The sequence below is a fragment of the Lithobates pipiens genome, unplaced genomic scaffold (genome assembly GCF_037356315.1).
Source record: "Lithobates pipiens isolate NorthernLeopardFrog02 unplaced genomic scaffold, aLitPip1_a1.2 Scaffold_17, whole genome shotgun sequence".
Classification (NCBI taxonomy): Eukaryota; Metazoa; Chordata; class Amphibia; order Anura; family Ranidae; genus Lithobates; species Lithobates pipiens.
Window position 1 is genome coordinate 2,973,772 of NW_027507755.1, and position 19,535 is coordinate 2,993,306.

Below are 19,535 nucleotides of genomic sequence, written 5' to 3' on the forward strand. Positions count from 1 at the left end.
CAGTCAGTGCCCATTTGTGGGCACTGATTGGGCTTAATTTGCACGGGGATGGCCATGGGGTACATACCTGGCCATCCAGATATTAACCCCTTCCCTGGTGGCTTCCCTGGTGGTCTAGTGTGGGCATCCGAGGGGGGGGGCTGCGCTGATAATTAGCGCAGCCCCCCCCTCCCGTCAGGAGACCCGCCGATCAGCTCTCCTCTACTCCCGTCTGTTAGACGCGAGTGAGGAAAGGCCTTTTCCTGTTGACATGGTGATCAGCCGTGATTGTCCATGGCTGATCACATGGTAAAGAGCCATCAGAGGCTCTTTAGCAAGATCAGTGTAGCGTTGTGTCAGACTGGCTCACCACACCCCCGATCTCCATGATGCATGCCCCCATGGGCACATGTCGGCTGTTATCCCGCTGGACATTATATGACAACCTGTCAGGATAACTGAACCACCGCTCAGCTGTCATTTTGCTATAGGCTGGGCAGGAAGTGGTTAATAAAGCTGGATTCACACTATGGTTAACACCTCATCCCTTTAAACCCGAACACATGTTAATTAGGTGGTAACTCTAATTCACACCTGTGTATTTTTAGTGCTTTTTGCAGATTTGCACTACAGTCCATTTACCATGGTTCCCTATGGAACACGTTCTGTAGTGCAAATCTATAAAATGCAACAAGTACTAAGAATACATAGGTGTGAATCCAGCCTAAGCAGGAACGCTTCCAGCGCTCACATTTATTTCCAGGTTTCCCCTCCATGCTGAGCGCTGATCACATAAACACCAATCAGCTCCATTCCATTCCCAGCACGTGCTCCTGTCTTCACAACTGGCATTGTTATTTTTATAAAACTAGGACACGCCCCCCGTCAGCTTTACAGGCAGGAAACCCCCCTCCTCCCGAGCTCTGCACCTAATTGCACCGTTCGGGCTGTAAGACACGCTTAGTCAGCTGCAACGTTAGGACACGCCCTCCGGAGCGCTTCCTCCAATAGCACTTAACTGACTGTAGGACACAACCTACGTCGGCGGCTCTGATTCAGCCTTCAGATTTAGGACTCGCCATTTCGATTGGTAGTTGCAACACGCCCATCTTCTCCGTACAGCCGACTGGACACGCCTCCTTTATCAGGAAACCGAAAGCAGAGCGGGGGAGGGGGCGTGTCCGGGAAGGTGATGGAGATGGAGGTAAGTGGCGGGTTGTTGTGATGGTGGCCGGGCGGGGGACACATGGAGAAATCCTTCACAGCCGCTCCTAGGGGACCCTGGGATGGAAGGTCATCACAGTCACGTGTCTGTTATAAGGAAGCTGGGTGATCGGGTGAAGAGGACATTGGGTTATATTTAACGTACAACTGAAGATAATAAATCCTATTTATTTCATTGTAGACGGAGTAATGGAGGGAGAGAACCTCTGCCAGGCCTTTTTCTCTGTTTTTCAACATCTGTGTCTCATTAGGGAGATTTCCCTTCACTTCCTGTCCCATAACCAAACAGGAAGTAGGAGGTCCTCAGAACTAGTGTCCCCATTGTAAGATTTCCATGCTACTCCTGTACTGGTGACACCCTCTAAAGGTAGTGACTTTTTTCTTTTTTTTTTTTTTTTACACATTCACTTTCAATGATAATGGTAATGAAGACAAATTAGAGAGGACGAATCTTGACACGGCAATAAAAACTGCCGAGTGTTTTAATCCCTCTGCAATTCATCCAAAATGAAAAAAGTTTTGCCTTCAGTTATACCTTAATACCCCTTTCACACTGAGGGCGTTTTGCAGGCGATAAAGCGTTAAAAAAAATAGTGCCTGCAATCCGCCCTCAAACAGCTGCTCCATCATTCACACACTGGAGCGGTGCGCTGGTAGGGCGCCAGGAAAAGTCCTGCCGGCAGCTTCTTTGGAGCGGTGTGTTTACCGCCCCTCCACTGCTGCTCCCCATTGAAATCAGTGGGGCAGTGCAGCTATACCGTCGGCAAAACACTGCCATTTCGGGCGGTTTTAACCCTTTTTCGACCGCTAGCGCGGGGGGGGGGTTAAAAGTGCCCCGCTAGCGCCCAAAATGTGCTGCAAATCCAACGGTAAAACACCACCAAAAATAGCGGTGTTTTACCGCCGACGCCCCCCGAGGCTCAGTGTGAAAGCCGTGTAAAACTCAACTTCAGGGAAGAACGGACATTACCTTGAAGTGGATTTCCCTTTGCACTGGAAGAGTTGACTGCTTGTTGTTTTGCCCGGGGTGGGGAATCTCACCAATTCAGAGCTGCGTTTTTACCCCTCCCCACTTTATGGACTGTATATAATATATTTTTATAATATATATATATATTTTTTTTATCTTAGTTGTCACGAATCTTTATTTTCATTTTATAATTCGTGGACATCATTTTTTAGATCTCAATTAGTTTAATTGTGGATTTATATCAATTTTTGATCCTTACCGTATTATAATTTTTCACTACTGTTATGATGTACACAGGATTCTTTGATTTGAATGATAGGTGGTTTATAGATGTCATTTATGATTCTATAGCCTTAGAATTATGTGGATAGCACCATTCTAATTTTTTAAAGTTTGGAGACCCCTGTTAGAGGAAGATTTACTCTACCAACATGTACCATACCAACATGTAAAATTTACTCTACCAACATGTAAAATTTGGGCCACCCATGTAGGTTAATTTAAAAAAAGTTTTGGTCACGTTTGCATTACTTTCGGTACAGATCTCGAGTAATTGTTAAGCTAACAGTTGCCTGTGTTTTTCGAAGGTTAGCAAAATAAAATCGATAAAAGAAGAAACTCATGGGCTGCTGAGATCTAAATTGAAGAACAGTTCTGCAAAACATGGTACTATTGGGTAGATTTTTACCTTTTCAACATCCTATTGGTTGTTCTTGAGGGATTGCTAGACCTATAGCTTGAGAGATCAGCCACAGACTGAGCACTCCTATAGGGATTTCACTCCACATGGGCCATCTTGAAGATGGTTCCAATCAGAAACCCTACAATTCATCCTCCCACCCTCTCTATGCCCTTGTACACACGGTCGGACATTCCAACAACAAAATCCAACGGATTTTGTCCGACACTGGTGTTGCATACACACCTTTGGACAAAGTTGTCGGAAAATCCGATCGTTCGTAACATGATGACGTTCGTTCATTACGACGGGACTACATTCAGGCTAGTAGCCAATAGCTTTGGTCTAGGAATTTGATCTGAGCATGCGTGGCACTTTGTCCGATCGGAATTCTCTACAAACGACCGGACAAAGTCCAATCGGATCATCTTGTCGGAAAATTTTTATATCCAGCTCTCAAACTTTGTTGATCAGACATTCCGATGGAAAAAGTCAGATGAAGCCCACACACGGTCGGATTATCCGACAACGCGGTCCGATCGGACATTTTCCGTCGGAATGTCTGACCGCGTGTACAAGGGCTAACTCTTTTCCCCTTGAGGTAGAACGGGGTGGGGAGATGAATTGTCCTTTTAAGTACCAGAAAATAATCGTTTCTCTGGGGTAAAAAGGTTGAGAGAGTCTAGTTTAAAGGGTCCCTTTTGTCATGAATGATATTCTCAGAAGAATATGACATTTGCTAAACATCTTGTATGATTTGGGCCATCCGTCTTTGTGTACTGCTAAAATTCTGTAGTTTTTTTTTCTCCTTTGTTTTTTTCAGTGATGGTGTGTAATATCATGCAAACATGGAAAGTACTTCAAGAACGTATCAAACAAGACAGAAAAGAAAGTCCAATGAGCCCATTCAGAAGTCCAGGGTGGACTGGAAACGTACAAAAATAGATACTATATCCCACATTGTTGACTCTGATGAGTCGACTTCCGCATCCGAAGAAGAGGAGGAGGAAGTTGATAGCAGCAGCATATCCAGTGTAGAGAATGAAGAGCAGTTGGAAGCACCTAAGTGTACTGCAGATGATGGGGAAGACACCATCAAGAAACCCAGACACAAGAACAGATCCATGACAATAGAAAGCAGCGATAGTAGCTCCGACAGCGATGGGCCAGGTTTGAGAGCCCTTGTCAGACGCCGTCGTACTATAGATGAAGATGATGACTCTTTGAATAAAGCCAATGACGGGGAAGTTTCAGAAGAAGCCAAGGCTCAAATCAAGAAGCAAAAAAGGAAAGAGAGTCTGAAACAGCTTGTTGAGAAAAAACGATCCCGAAACCCAAGAGCCAGCTGGGAATCCAATGAGGTAAATTTGGACATGCATGAGCCGATTTTTTCAGAATTGTTTTATCACGGTCACATAATAATTTAAGTTCTTTTAGGGTTTAATAACATTTAGACCCATTTCACACCGTGGCGTTGGCGGTAAACCGCTATTTTTGCGTCATTTTACTGTCGCATTTGCATCGCATTTTGGCCGCTAGCGGGGGCCCCCCACTAGTGGCTGAGAAAGGGTTAAAACTGCCTGCAACGTGCCGCAATAGCGGCTTTTTGCCGGCGGTATACCAGCGGTGGAGGAGCGGTAAACACAGCGTTCCAAAGAAGCTGCTGGCAGGACTTTTCCTGACACCCTGCCAGCGCACCGATCCAGTGTGAAAGCCCTCGGACTTTCACAATGGAGCAGCTGTTTGAGGGCAGATTGCAGGCGCTATTAACGCTATAACGCCTGCAAAACGCCCTCGATGTGAAAGGGGTCTTATAAGTAATGACAGATAAAGATAAAGAAAATATGACCAGAATACTTAAAGCGGAAGTAAACCCATCCATAAAACAGTTAAATGCCGGAAATGTAACGCTTCCATTGGTTGTGCTCTCTACCAAACTGTCAAAACCTCCAATGGTTGGTGTCATAACTGATCACAGGTGCAGCATCATGGCAGTTGTAGATTAAACGGAGGCAAAGTTGGCAGCTTCCTTGACTGAAAACGATAGGGGAGTTTACTTACACTTTAACTAAATAAGCTGTTTCCTCCATTGGTCCACTATTATATGGCACGGCGCCAGGTATCGGGTCCAGAAACTTGCCTTATGGCAGTTCTGGGTGAGACAAACTTTTTCCAGTTTGGGCTATGGTATTTAGACTTGGGTATAGGGCAGTGATGGTGAACCTTGGCACCCCAGATGTTTTGGAACTACATTTTCCATGATGCTCCACTACACTGCAGAGTGCATGAGCATCATGGGAAATGTAGTTCCAAAACATCTGGTATGCCAAGCTTCGCCATCACTGGTATAGGAAATAAACCAACCCCAAGCCAACTCCCATTGCATTATGACCCCTCAAGGACTTGATCATCAATTACCAATAACATTTCTTTGGTAGGAAGGTAAAGCCATGCTTATGTACTTTATATAACCTTAAAGTGGGGTGCCCCCTAAAAAAAAAAAAAAATGCTGCAGCTGCTGACTTTTAATAAGCCGGGCACCCACTGCGTGAGCGGCGCAGGGCGCTGTGATATGCCCCACAGTCATCTGGGACATGTGACAGGTCCCAGGTGACTGTGCGGCGCAAGGGGAAGTAATGTCACCAGCCCGGGCAAGGAAGAAGGCAGACTACGAGGGACCCCCTAGCAACAGGTATTTAGAGGTGAGTACATTTATTTTTGTCAGTTGCTTGAGCTGAATATTTCATTTGTAGAATTATTTTCAAATCCTCAGAAAAATTGGACTGTGTATGGGCAGCCTTTTATTTGATATTTTTGACTTGCCCCCTATTCTAACCCTTTCCATTACACCATCCTGTTTACCGACAGTTTTAGAGCTTGAGATTTTTCATCTGGTCTGGACCTGCTCAGCTGTAACATGCTAGGGAAGAGAGGAAACCACGCATGTCAACAGAGAAATCTCTGCAAGTGTGGGTATCCAAAGCGGGGAGACACCATTAAACGTGTTTTATAGGAATGTTATGTGTTGTGGACATTTCTGTTTATACATTAACCACTTAAGCCCCGGACCAATTTACAGCCAAAGGACCAAGCCCCTTTTTGTGATTCGGCACTGCGTTGCTTTAACTGACAATTGCGCGGTCGTGCGACATGGCTCCCAAACAAAATTGGCGTCTCTTTTTTCCCCACAAATAGAGCTTTCTTTTGGTGGTATTTGATCACCTCTGTGGTTTTTATTTTTTGCGCTATAAACAAAAATAGAGCGACAATTTTGAAAAAAATGCAGTAATTTTTTTACTTTTTGCTATAATAAATATCCCCAAAAAAGATATATAAAAAAACGTTTTTTACTCAGTTTAGGCCGATACTTATTCTTCTACATATTTTTGGTAAAAAAAAAAATCGCAATTAGCGATTGGTTTGCACAAAAGTTATAGCGTTTACAAAATAGGGGATAGTTTTATAGCATTTTTATTATTTTTTTTTTTTTTTTACTAGTAATGGTGGTGATCAGCGATTTTTTTTTTTTTTTTTTTTTTTTTTTTTTTTTTTTTTTTTTTATTGTGACTGCGGCATTATGGAGGACACATCGGACATTTTTGACACATTTTTGGAACCACTGCCATTTATACAGCAATCAGTGCTATTTAAATGCAGGATTCCTGTGTAAATGACACTGGCAGTGAAGGAGTTAACCACTAGGGGGCAGTGTAGGGGTTATGTGTGACGTTATGTGTTTTTTTTATTTATTTATTTTTTAGGGGGCGTGGCTTGGCATGTGACGTCACTAATCGTCTTTCCCTATAAAAGGGAACAGATGATCGGTGACAGCCACAGTAGGAAGCACGGGGAGAGGTTTGTTTACACAGACCTCTCCTCGTTCTTCAGCTCTGACCTGATCGCGGGACACCAGCGGCGATCGGGTCCGCTGGTCATGCGGCCATGGTCACGGAGCTCAGGACCGGGTCGGGAGCACGCCAGGAGCGACCCACGTCTGGACACTTAAAGAGCCACGTACAGGTACGTGATTGTGCCCAGCCATGCCATTCCGCCAACGTATATCGGCGTAAGGCGGTCCTGTTTCTGTTGGCCAACACCAGTAACTGGAACCAACCAGTGGTGTCTAATGCCACGTACACGCAGACGGAAAATGTTCGATGGGAGCTTTTTGTCTGAAATTCTGACCGCGTGTAGGCTCCATCGGACATTTTCCATTGGAATTTCCAACACACAAAATTTGAGATCTGGATCTTAAATTTTCCGACAACAAAATCTGTTGACACAATTCCAACGCACAAAGTTCCACGCATTCGGAATCAAGCAGAAGAGCCGCACTGGCTATTGAACTTCAATTTTCTCTGCTCGTCTTACGTCACCTCGTTCTTGCTGTTCACAATTTCCAACAACATTGTGTGACCGTGTGTATGTAAGACAAGACAAGTTTGAGCCAACATCCGTTGGGGAAAAAATCCCATGGATTTTGTTGTCGGAATGTGCGATCATGTGTATGCAGCATTACAGTTCTTCAATCTCATCTCCTTATTTCTGTATATTAAATTGTACCTCCACTTACTTCCACAAGGTATTAAGGATTGTGTTGCTCAGTCACAGCTAGTAGATACATTTTACAATATAAAGGGTGTACCATCGTCATTCGCTAGAAAAGTGAAGTCTGGTGGTGTCTTAACTCTGCATTCCTGAAGAGATAAAGGCATCCAACAGGCAGTCACGCAGCCTTTGGAAATGCTATTTATTGCACAATCTTCCTGGAGTTGATGGATCTTAAAGCAGAACTCCGGGGTCGGCAGAGAAAAGTCCCCATTAGTACCCCCCCCCCCTTACACTAAACAGTTATTACATATGTGAAATTCCTTACCATTGAAGAGAAAAGTCTAATTGAATTTTCAGGAAGTCATCTCTCTAATTCAAAGAATGCATCATGTATTCTGCCAAGGAGGAGCTGTTGGCACAGGGATTAAAGAGGAACTGCGGTCTTCTCACATAATTTGTAATACATTATCTTTTGCCATTCTGAAGCTTCCCTCCAACCACTTTACATATTTTATATATACTGTGATTCTGTACTTGCCAAATATGTTACAGAAATCTCCCTCCACTAAGTCGGGCTGCATCCATTTTAACTGTGGGCAGCTGATGCTGCTGCCTGTTCACTTCCTGGATTTACACTGATACAGAGGCACACCTCCAGCTCTGCAGCGCTCATTGGCCCTCTTATGACTCATCCCCCCTCCCTATCTAGCAAAATCTCACGAGAGTGAGAGAGAGCTCTGCATGATGTCATAAGCCTAGGCCAGTGATGGCGAACCTTAGCACTCCAGATGTTTTGGAACTACATTTCCCATGATGCTCAGGCACGCTGCAGTGTAGTTGAGCATCATGGGAAATGTAGTTACAAAACATCTGGGGTGCCAAAGTTCACCATCACTGACCTAGGCTAATGACCAGACAAGAAACGGGAAGCGGGCTGTATAAGGTGTTTACTGGCAGAAAAAAATAAAAATAAATGAACTATACCAAGTTAAAACAACAATGGCAGAATATTTAATAGATGGAAAGTTGAAAAAAATGACTGAGCCCCCGTTCACACCTAATGCGAATTAGATGTGCACTTCCCCGCATCTAATTCGCATAGCAGGAGAATGTGGCTGGCTCCCTATGGAGCTGGTTCACATATCTCCGGGGCGGCTGCGGAGCGCACTGCACAAAAAACGCTGTGCGTCTTTGGCTCCGTTTCAGGGCCGAATTCAGGCAAAGAATCATCCCTGCTTCATCCCTGAAATGAGGAACATGGACGCACAGCGCTCCTATGCCATCCGCAGTGTGCTATAGTGTGAACCTGGCCTAAAGGTCCAACACAACCAGTTCCCTACCGCTGTATTGTAAAATGACGACAGCAGGAACTGTTTCTCCCGCCGGACGGGCGTCATATGATGTGCTCTGCTTCCCGACATTGTGGAGACTGCTCGCCGCATCGCTGGGGACCCAGTGTGTACGCCCGGCGGCCGCATTGTCCACCGGGCACCCCCGATTGCCCAGTAACAGAGCAGGGACGTGGAAAGGAGAACTGATCGGATGTTTCTTGTAAAGAGAAACACCGATCGGTCTCCTCCCCTCATCAGTCCCCTCCCCCTACAGTTAGATTCACTCCCTAGGACACAGATTTCACCCCTGCAGCACCCCCTAGTGTTAACCCCTTCCCTGCCAGTCACATTTTATAACGTAATCTGTGCCTTTTTTTTTTTTTTTTTTTATAGCACCGATCATTTTATAAATGTGAATGGTCCCAAAATGTCAGTCACGATAAAAATCGCAGATCACCGCCATTAGTAGTAGTAAAAATAAAAAATGCCATAAATCTATCCCCCATTTTGTAGACGCTATAACATTTGCGCAATCCAATCAATATAAGCTTATTGGGATTTTTTTTTTTACCAAAAATTTGTAGATGAATACATATCGACCTAAACTGAGGGAATTTATTTATTTATTTTTTTATTTTTATAAATGGGATATTTATTATAGAAAAAGTAATAAATATTGTTTGTTTTTTTCAAAATTGACACTTTTTTTATTTTTTTTATTTTTTGCACTATGAACAAAAAAAATAAAAAATCAGTGGTGATCAAATACCACCAAAAGAAAGCTCTATTTGTGGGGGGGAGAGATTATAAAAATGTAATTTTGGGTACAAAATAATACTGACTTCTGAGCTGACAGGGAGGAGGCGAGAAGACGGGACACAGGAACTTTTTTAAAAACATTGTTTTGTTCCAGGTTTTTTTTTTAGAACATGGGGTAAATGACAGAGCACAAGCACTGTGCTGTCTCTCATGCTTTAAAGAATTTATATACACACAACTACTGTAAATAACTAAGACATCACCTGAAAATAAGCCCTAGTGTGTTTGTTTTTGTTTTTTTGTGGTCTTATTTTCAAGGAAACCCGGTAAATGTCTCTGTGTTTAGTTACAAGAGTTCTTTAGTGCATAGCTGGTCCTTTTTAGTGAAATTTATAGCGCTTAATATAAAAGTGTGCAGGAAAAAAATATTCATCCATAAAGTGCCTATATTCTTCATGCACAATTTGTGAACCCCATCCCCCCCCCCCCCCCCCATCAGAGATTTTAAGAACCCCCTGCTATCAGCATAAGAGTCAACCACACTTTTGGATGATCTCCCTCGCAGGATCTTCTCCACACTCCTGTGCTCCTTACTGCTACTATCCTGGCCCTTTTCTTTACTTTGAGAAAAGTGCAGTTGTTGTTCAACATTCAGTTATTAAGGAGAAACAGGGAAGAAAAGCTACCATAGTGTAGTAATATTTATTTTAAAAAGACTTTTGAATACATATTGCAGTACATCGCATATAAAACCCACAGGTGCCTCCTTGATGTGCGCTCCACTGGCCGGGAAATTACTTCCCCAGAAACCCTGCCCAATGTGTTTCGCCAATTCATAGTTACATAGTCGCATAGTAAGTGAGGTTGAAAAAAGACACAAGTCCATCAAGTCCAACCTATATGTGTGATTATATGTCAGTATTACATTGTATATCCCTGTATGTTGTGGTCGTTCAGGTGCTTATCTAATAGTTTCTTGAAACTATCAATGCTTCCAGCTGAAACCACTGCCTGTGGAAGGGAATTCCACATTCTTGTCACTCTTACAGTAAAGAACCCTCTATGTAGTTTAAAGTTAAACCTCTTTTCTTAATTTAATGAGTGGCCACGTGTCTTGTTAACCACTTCCCACCCGGCCAATGTATATATACGGCCGGGTGGGAGCCGCCTGCTCCTGATAGGACGTTCAGGAACGTCCTTCAGGAGTAGCGGGATCGCGCGCGCGCGCCCGCGCAGCGGCGCGATCCCGATGTGCTCGTGTCACCCGGACACGGCACATCTCAGATCGGCAGGAGGGCTCTGTGATTGGCCCTCCTGATCACATGACGGCCGTGTCCAATCACGGCCGTCATGTGATGTAAACAAACAGCCGGTTGCTAGGCAATCGGCTCTCCTCTCCTCACACGGAAGTCATCGCAGAGGAGAGGAGAGCGGATCGCTGCAGCCGGCTGATGATCAGTGAGTATGGGCTGCTTTTCACAGCTTTTTACTCACTGATCATCAGTGTAGTGTCAACACACAACACACCACACAGTACAAACACAGTCCCCACATATGTCCCCAAAACACACATGTCCCAAAACATACATGTCCCCAAATAATAAAAACACATGTCCCTAATAATAAAAACATGTCCCCCACATATGTCCCACTAAAATCACATGTCCCAATGATTATCTGCACACATATGTACGTGATCACCTGCACACATATGTACATGATCATTTGCGTACATATGTCCGTGATCACACAAACCAATTATTATACACTTAACGGAATTTTTTTTACCAAAAACATGTAGCAGAATACATTTTGGCTTAAATTTATGACAAAATTTGATTTTATTGGATTTCTTTTCAAATAGAAAAAAGAAAATATTGTTTTTTTCCCAAATTTCCGCTTTTTTTGCGCTTATATCGCAAAAAAAAAAAAACGGAGTCGTGAATAAATACCACCAAAATAAAGCTCTATTTGTGCGAACAAAATGATAACAATTTCATTTGGGTACAGTGTAGCATGACCGCGCAATTGTCACTGAAAGCGCTAGAGCGCTGAAAGCTGAAAATTGGGCTGGGAAGGAAGGGGGTGAAAGTGCCCTGTATTGAAGTGGTTAAACTCCCTTCTGTGAAAAAGTTTTATCCCTATTGTGGGGTCACCAGTACGGTATTTGTATATTGAAATCATATCCCCTCTCAAGCGTCTCTTCTCCAGAGAGAATAAGTTCAGTGCTCGCAACCTTTCCTCATAACTAATATCCTCCAGAACCTTTATTAGCTTTGTTGCCCTTCTTTGTAGTCGCCCCATTTCCAGCACATCCTTCCTGAGGACTGGAGCCCAGAACTGGACAACATACTCCAGGTGCGGCCGGACCAGAGTCTTGTAGAGCAGGAGAATTATCCTTTTATCTCTGGTGTTGATCCCTTTTTTTAATGCACGCCAATATTCTGTTTACTTTGTTAGCAGCAGCTTTGCATTGCATGCCATTGTTGAGCCTATACTCTACTAGGACCCCCAGTGTATAGATTGCATTCATATTTTTGCCACCCAAATGCATTATTCTACATTTTTCTACGTTGAACCTCATTTGCCATGTAGTTGCCCACCCCATTCGTTTGTTCAGATCTTTTTGCAAGGTTTCCACATCCTGCGGAGAAGTTATTGCCCTGCTTAGCTTAGTCCATCCGCAAGTACAGAGATTGAGCTGTTTAGCCCATCCTCCAGGTCATTTATGAACAAATTAAACAAAATTCCACTTGGCTTTATCAGGAACAGGACCTGTATGAATAACCAGGTAACGCTGTGATATAACATTTTTCTATATACTATGTGAGCTTTGTGCCACTTGTATACGGCAGCTAACAGAACCGATTAATTGATGTTTGGGTTTGACTGGGTTTGGGTAATTTTCTTACTGTAAGTGACCTTTGCATAAGTAAATATTGCTTCTATATGTCTGGTTTGTTGTGTAGGCAAGTTCCAGCAGTGAGTACATTCCCCTGACTCCAGAAACGATGGGTGAAGAGGAGGACAGTCAGGAGATGGACGACTTTATAGAACAAGACGAGGAGGACGAGGTGGATGAAGACGGAAATCGATCAATGAGATATCGGGAGTTGTTCTTGAGGCACAGACTTCCTCAGTGTACGTCCCACCATTAGATGATGAATCGTGTGGTCTGATGGTAGTCAGGATCTTCTGACCACTATAATAGGAACTATGCATGGTCGGTCACATTATACTCTCTGGCTTTTCGGTCTGACTATGCAGCACAGTGCAGGAATGATCGGAGCCGACTGGTTATTGCAGAATTAAAGCCACGTTAGTCCCTCGTAGAATGGGGTTCTGTGCACTTGTTTTAAGAGCTGCAGCAAGGCCTGCACTGGTTTTGAATTGGTATACAGTTTGCATTTAGAGCGCTGTGTGCTGATATAATACAGGGGAAGGTTAGATGGAATAACGTGTGTTGTGGCTATCTAGTGTTTGGAAAAAATATATGTTTGGCCTGCAAAGAATAAATACTTACCTGTCACGCTGCCATGCACCACTGTCCTTAAAGTGTTAGTAAACCCAGGAGCCTGCATTCACTATATCTGGTCTCCCACAGCACACAGAACGTGGAAATGCAATTATTATAGTAAATATAAACTGATAAATACCTTTTCTCATCAGGATTATATAGCAGTGACTTCTATCAGTGTCCAGCTGAGCACTGGTTAAAGCTTATAGGGGGAGGTTTCATTCTCCTCCTGTGACTGTCCTATGAGGCTGCATGACCCCCGGCCCTCTGTCTCGACAGTGCTATTTGGCCCTGTGCTGATCATATTCCCCCCCCCCAAAAAATAAAAAACATTCTAGCAATGTACAGCAAACTGAGCATGTGCAGAGTGCCCCCAAAGCTCGGTACTATCATATGGATTGGGGACAGTAAAAGAAGGGGCAGATCAGAGAAGACAGGATCAAACAGCCTTTTTATACAATGCGGAGGATTCAAGGTAGTTATAAACCCCCCCCCACCTTCAAAATGACCCATTCAGTTTAAAATGGACATGAAAGGCAAAACGCGTGTGTGTGTGTGTGTGTGTGTGTGTGTGTGTGTGTGTGTGTGTGTGTGTGTATATATATATGTGTGTGTGTATATGTGTGATAGATATATATATAATCTAACTTTTTAACTACCCCCCCCCCCCCTTCTTTATGGGTGATCACATACCCTGTGTTCTCAGCTGCATAATGAACTTAGTTAGCTGGGGGAGGAGAAGCAGCAGGAAATGGTCCCAGTAAATGGGTGTACAGAGGGATGGATGTGTCAGGATAAGTCTGATCATTAGAGTAGAGCAGAAGCCGAATTCTTCTTGATTAAAGGTTATTGGCGCTACCTCCACCCAGTGAATTCCAATATCACTCTTTGCTTACTCAAACCTTTTATGTCTATCTATCACCTTAACGTGTCCCCAGGGACTATGTGCATTAAACCCGTATTCCGTATTTTATCTCAACAACACCCCATATATCCAACACCTAAAACTCAAGGCAAAAACTGATTGCACCCCACTTTATATCACCTAAGTGAAATAGTGCCACTATAGTTTCATTAAGAATCTCCAATCAAAAAGATATACATACAAGAAATCAAAATAAAATAAAAAGTGATTGGTAGAGGCCTCTGCCGTGAAAAGGCCTAACTTCAAACAAAAAGCCAAAAAATACAGAAAGAAAGCCAAAAAATACAGAAAAAAACACAGGAGAAAAGGGGGAGAAAAGAACCCCCAACAGTTTTAGTGTTTACCAGTGCCAAACCTCTTCCTAATTGGGGAAGAAAACTATCATATACATTCTTTGTGCTAGTTATTACATATTAACCACTTCCCACCCGGCCAATGTATATATACGGCGGGTGGGAGCCGCCTGCTCCTGATAGGACGTTCAGGAACGTCATTCAGGAGCAGCGGGATCGCGCGCGCCCGCGCAGCGGCGCGATCCCGATGTGCTCGTGTCACCCGGACACGGCACATCTCAGATCGGCAGGAGGGCTCTGTGATTGGCCCTCCTGATCACATGACGGCCGTGTCCAATCACGGCCGTCATGTGATGTAAACAAACAGCCGGTTGCTAGGCAATCGGCTCTCCTCTCCTCACACGGAAGTCACCGCTGAGAAGAGGAGAGCAGAACGCTGCAGCCGGCTGATGATCAGTGAGTATGGGCTGCTTTTCACAGCTTTTTACTCACTGATCATCAGTGTAGTGTAAACACACAACACACCACACAGTGAAAACACAGTCCCCACATATGTCCCCAAAACACACATGTCCCCAAAACATACATGTCCCCAAATAATAAAAACACATGTCCCTAATAATAAAAACATGTCCCCCACATATGTCCCACTAAAATCACATGTCCCAATGATTATCTGCACACATATGTACGTGATCACCTGCACACATATGTACATGATCATTTGCGTACATATGTCCGTGATCACACAAACCAATTATTATACACTTAACGGAATTTTTTTTACCAAAAACATGTAGCAGAATACATTTTGGCTTAAATTTATGACAAAATTTGATTTTATTGGATTTCTTTTCAAATAGAAAAAAGAAAATATTGTTTTTTTCCCAAATTTCCGCTTTTTTTGCGCTTATATCGCAAAAAAAAAAAAACGGAGTCGTGAATAAATAACACCAAAATAAAGCTCTATTTGTGCGAACAAAATGATAACAATTTCATTTGGGTACAGTGTAGCATGACCGCGCAATTGTCACTGAAAGCGCTAGAGCGCTGAAAGCTGAAAATTGGGCTGGGAAGGAAGGGGGTGAAAGTGCCCTGTATTGAAGTGGTTAAATACACCAGATCTCCTTATATTAATAAGTGTAAAAGGAGGAAGCACAAGGTTTCCTCATGCAAAAATATCCAAAAAAATTTTTTTATACAGTAAACAAAAAATCAAAAAAGACACAATATGCGAAAAGTCCAGTTATATCCGGTGGTCTATACACCAATCCACGAGCATGTGAGAGTGTGAAAGGGTCAAGTGAGCCCAATATATGTCAAAAATAAGCAGTATAAATATCAGTCCACATTGAGTCTTCTATAACCGTATCAATGCAATTACGCCTCTTCAGAATACAGGAAAGGTGACTTTCGTGAGATTGCCTGCGCTTTATTAGTGACTTTCGTGCTCGTTCCCCCTCAAGGATCCCCACTCACCAGATCCATTCACCCCCTAGGGGGTTAAACGCCTGTAATCTGTATCCTGTTTGTCCGAAGATTCCACCATCCAGTTATATCTCCAATAGGTCCTTCTCAAGGTCTTTTAAAGAGATGCAGGTAAGTCCTTATATCCAATAGTGATTTCCTCAAATAGAAGAGAATACCCTCATGGTGTAGTATTTTTGATTATAATTGGGAAAGAAGGGAGAACAATCTGATATTCTTCTTTAAAAAGCAGGTATTTTTAGTTATGTAGAAATTTTAGGAGGCTAATTTCCACTTAAAAATATTTTATTACAAAAAATATTTTATTGCAAAAAAACCTTTATACAACACTCTGTGCAGAAAAAAGGGGTTTTTTTTATGCAAGATGCAGTCTAACAGTCCATGCATCAGCATACACCGTATATAACTTGTGTTATACGGCTCAAAAAGATGTAATGTAACAACCCTTTTTCAGCAAAAAAAGAGACAATATAAAATATAAAAAATAAATAAAAAGTAAAAAGAACAGATGCAATATAAAGCACTGATTCCGGAATGCAAAAAAGGATTTTCTTTATATATGTACCAAAAGTTCACCAATTATGAAAAAAATAAATAAATAAAAGTCAAAAATGAAAAAACAGAATCTCCTACGGTCCTTTACATAAGTCTGCAGAGTATCTGCACTTAATCCCAAAGAGCCCTATTCCCCCAGTGCTACAGTCCCCTAACTACAGTGGGGTTAAATGATGGTCTCCTCTGGGGGCCGTTTATCAGGCTTAGTTTGGGTTAGGAATGGAGCTCCGTAGGTTAAAAAACCAAAAAGGAAAAACGTTAATGTTAAAAGAAATTTTCAGAAAGTTTATCGGGCTTGTTCCCACTAACTTCAGCCCAAATATTCAACTCGCCGGTCCGTCGTAGAGACAATTCCCCTGAACGCGCGGCGTGCGTTCCAGCGGATCCAGGCGCACCGGAAGTGACTTCCGGTGCGCCTGGATCCGCTGGAACGCAGCCTGGAACGCACGCCGCGCGTTCAGGGGAATTGTCTCTACGACGGACCGGCGAGTTGAATATTTGGGCTGAAGTTAGTGGGAACAAGCCCGATAAACTTTCTGAAAATTTCTTTTAACATTAACGTTTTTCCTTTTTGGTTTTTTAACCTACGGAGCTCCATTCCTAACCCAAACTAAGCCTGATAAACGGCCCCCAGAGGAGACCATCATTTAACCCCACTGTAGTAAGGGGACTGTAGCACTGGGGGAATAGGGCTCTTTGGGATTAAGTGCAGATACTCTGCAGACTTATGTAAAGGACCGTAGGAGATTCTGTTTTTTCATTTTTGACTTTTATTTATTTATTTTTTTCATAATTGGTGAACTTTTGGTACATATATAAAGAAAATCCTTTTTTGCATTCCGGAATCAGTGCTTTATATTGCATCTGTTCTTTTTACTTTTTATTTATTTTTTATATTTTATATTGTCTCTTTTTTTGCTGAAAAAGGGTTGTTACATTACATCTTTTTGAGCCGTATAACACAAGTTATATACGGTGTATGCTGATGCATGGACTGTTAGACTGCATCTTGCATAAAAAAAACCCCTTTTTTCTGCACAGAGTGTTGTATAAAGGTTTTTTGCAATAAAATATTTTTTGTAATAAAATATTTTTAAGTGGAAATTAGCCTCCTAAAATTTCTACATAACTAAAAATACCTGCTTTTTAAAGAAGAATATCAGATTGTTCTCCCTTCTTTCCCAATTATAATCAAAAATACTACACCATGAGGGTATTCTCTTCTATTTGAGGAAATCACTATTGGATATAAGGACTTACCTGCATCTCTTTAAAAGACCTTGAGAAGGACCTATTGGAGATATAACTGGATGGTGGAATCTTCGGACAAACAGGATACAGATTACAGGCGTTTAACCCCCTAGGGGGTGAATGGATCTGGTGAGTGGGGATCCTTGAGGGGGAACGAGCACGAAAGTCACTAATAAAGCGCAGGCAATCTCACGAAAGTCACCTTTCCTGTATTCTGAAGAGGCGTAATTGCATTGATACGGTTATAGAAGATTCAATGTGGACTGATATTTATACTGCTTATTTTTGACATATATTGGGCTCACTTGACCCTTTCACACTCTCACATGCTCGTGGATTGGTGTATAGACCACCGGATATAACTGGACTTTTCGCATATTGTGTCTTTTTTGATTTTTTGTTTACTGTATAAAAAATTTTTTTGGGATATTTTTGCATGAGGAAACCTTGTGCTTCCTCCTTTTACACTTATTAATATAAGGAGATCTGGTGTATTTAATATGTAATAACTAGCACAAAGAATGTATATGATAGTTTTCTTCCCCAATTAGGAAGAGGTTTGGCACTGGTAAACACTAAAACTGTTGGGGGTTCTTTTCTCCCCCTTTTCTCCTGTGTTTTTTTCTGTATTTTTTGGCTTTCTTTCTGTATTTTTTGGCTTTTTGTTTGAAGTTAGGCCTTTTCACGGCAGAGGCCTCTACCAATCACTTTTTATTTTATTTTATTTTATTTTCTTGTATGTATATCTTTTTGATTGGAGATTCTTAATGAAACTATAGTGGCACTATTTCACTTAGGTGATATAAAGTGGGGTGCAATCAGTTTTTGCCTTGAGTTTTAGGTGTTGGATATATGGGGTGTTGTTGAGATAAAATACGGGTTTAATGCACATAGTCCCTGGGGACACGTTAAGGTGATAGATAGACATAAAAGGTTTGAGTAAGCAAAGAGTGATATTGGAATTCACTGGGTGGAGGTAGCGCCAATAACCTTTAATCAAGAATCATTCCATTAATGCAGGTTGTTTAGTGCAGCCTTCGCATATTAGGGTGGCAGCAACCTCATAAAATAAAGAAAGCTTATACTTAATTTTTTAATAAGACAAAAATTAGATAGAAGAATTGTAACCAATAAAAAACTATATAGAACACAAGGTCACAGGTATAAATTAATACCTATACATATTCCTGCTGATCAAGACCTATTCCATAGGCGCGGCTTTACTTGTATAAGAAGCCGAATTCTGACCACTCTGTGATCTCATGCTTAGCGTGGTGATTTTTTTTTTCTATAGGGAAGCAGAGTAAATAACAGGAACACCAAGGATTTCACACAAAGGATGCCTATTTTAGGAACATGAAGTGTCGGGTTTATATATTCTTTAAATATGCAATGGCCAGCACTAAACCGCTCATTGCAAAAGGGTTCTCAACAAAATTAACATAACAAAATTATCACAGAGTTTGATGGAATGTGTTTTTCATTGTTTTGCCATAAAAAATAAAATAAAAACTATGGGGGTCATTTACTAAAGGCAAATCCCCTTTGCAATAAGGCCCCTTTCACACTGGGGCGGTGCAGCCGTCGGCGGTAAAGCGGCGCTTTACCGTCGTTTTAGCGGCGGTCTGCGGCCGCTAGCGGGTGTTTTTAACCCCTGCTAGCGGCCGAAAAGGGGTTAAAACTGCCCGCAAAGCGCCGCTGTGGCGGTGCTTTGCCGGCGGTATAGCCGCGCTGTCCCATTGATTTCAATGGGTAGGAGCGGTGAATACACCGCTCCTTTCACCACTCCAAAGATGTGGCTAGCAGGAGTTTTTTCACTGTCCTGCTAGCGCACCGCTCCAGTGTGAAAGCCCCTCGGGCTTTCACACTGGAATGAAAGGGGCTGTTTTTTTCAGGCACTATTTTTAGCTCTGTAGCCCCTGAAAAACGCCCCAGTGTGAAAGGGACCTACAAGTGCACTTGGAAGTGCAGTCGCTGTAGATCCGAGGGGACATGCAAGGAAAATAAAAAACA

At 42.5% G+C, this 19,535-nt stretch overlaps 1 protein-coding gene across 4 annotated transcripts in view; it reads left to right on the top strand.

The window, feature by feature from the left end:
- The first annotated feature begins 1,062 nt into the window (after positions 1–1,062).
- CCDC82 (coiled-coil domain containing 82) overlaps positions 1,063–19,535 on the top strand; it is a 46,945-nt gene continuing 28,472 nt past the window's right edge. For all 4 annotated transcript variants that reach the window (XR_013276541.1, XR_013276542.1, XM_077484931.1 and 1 more), the window contains exons 1-3: positions 1,063–1,183; positions 3,676–4,213; positions 12,463–12,634. Coding sequence is in view for 2 of the 4 variants with exons in the window: in XM_077484931.1 (XP_077341057.1) it covers positions 3,701–4,213; positions 12,463–12,634 (685 nt within the window). In the remaining 2 variants the exon portion in view is untranslated. The remainder of the gene's footprint in view (positions 1,184–3,675; positions 4,214–12,462; positions 12,635–19,535) is intronic.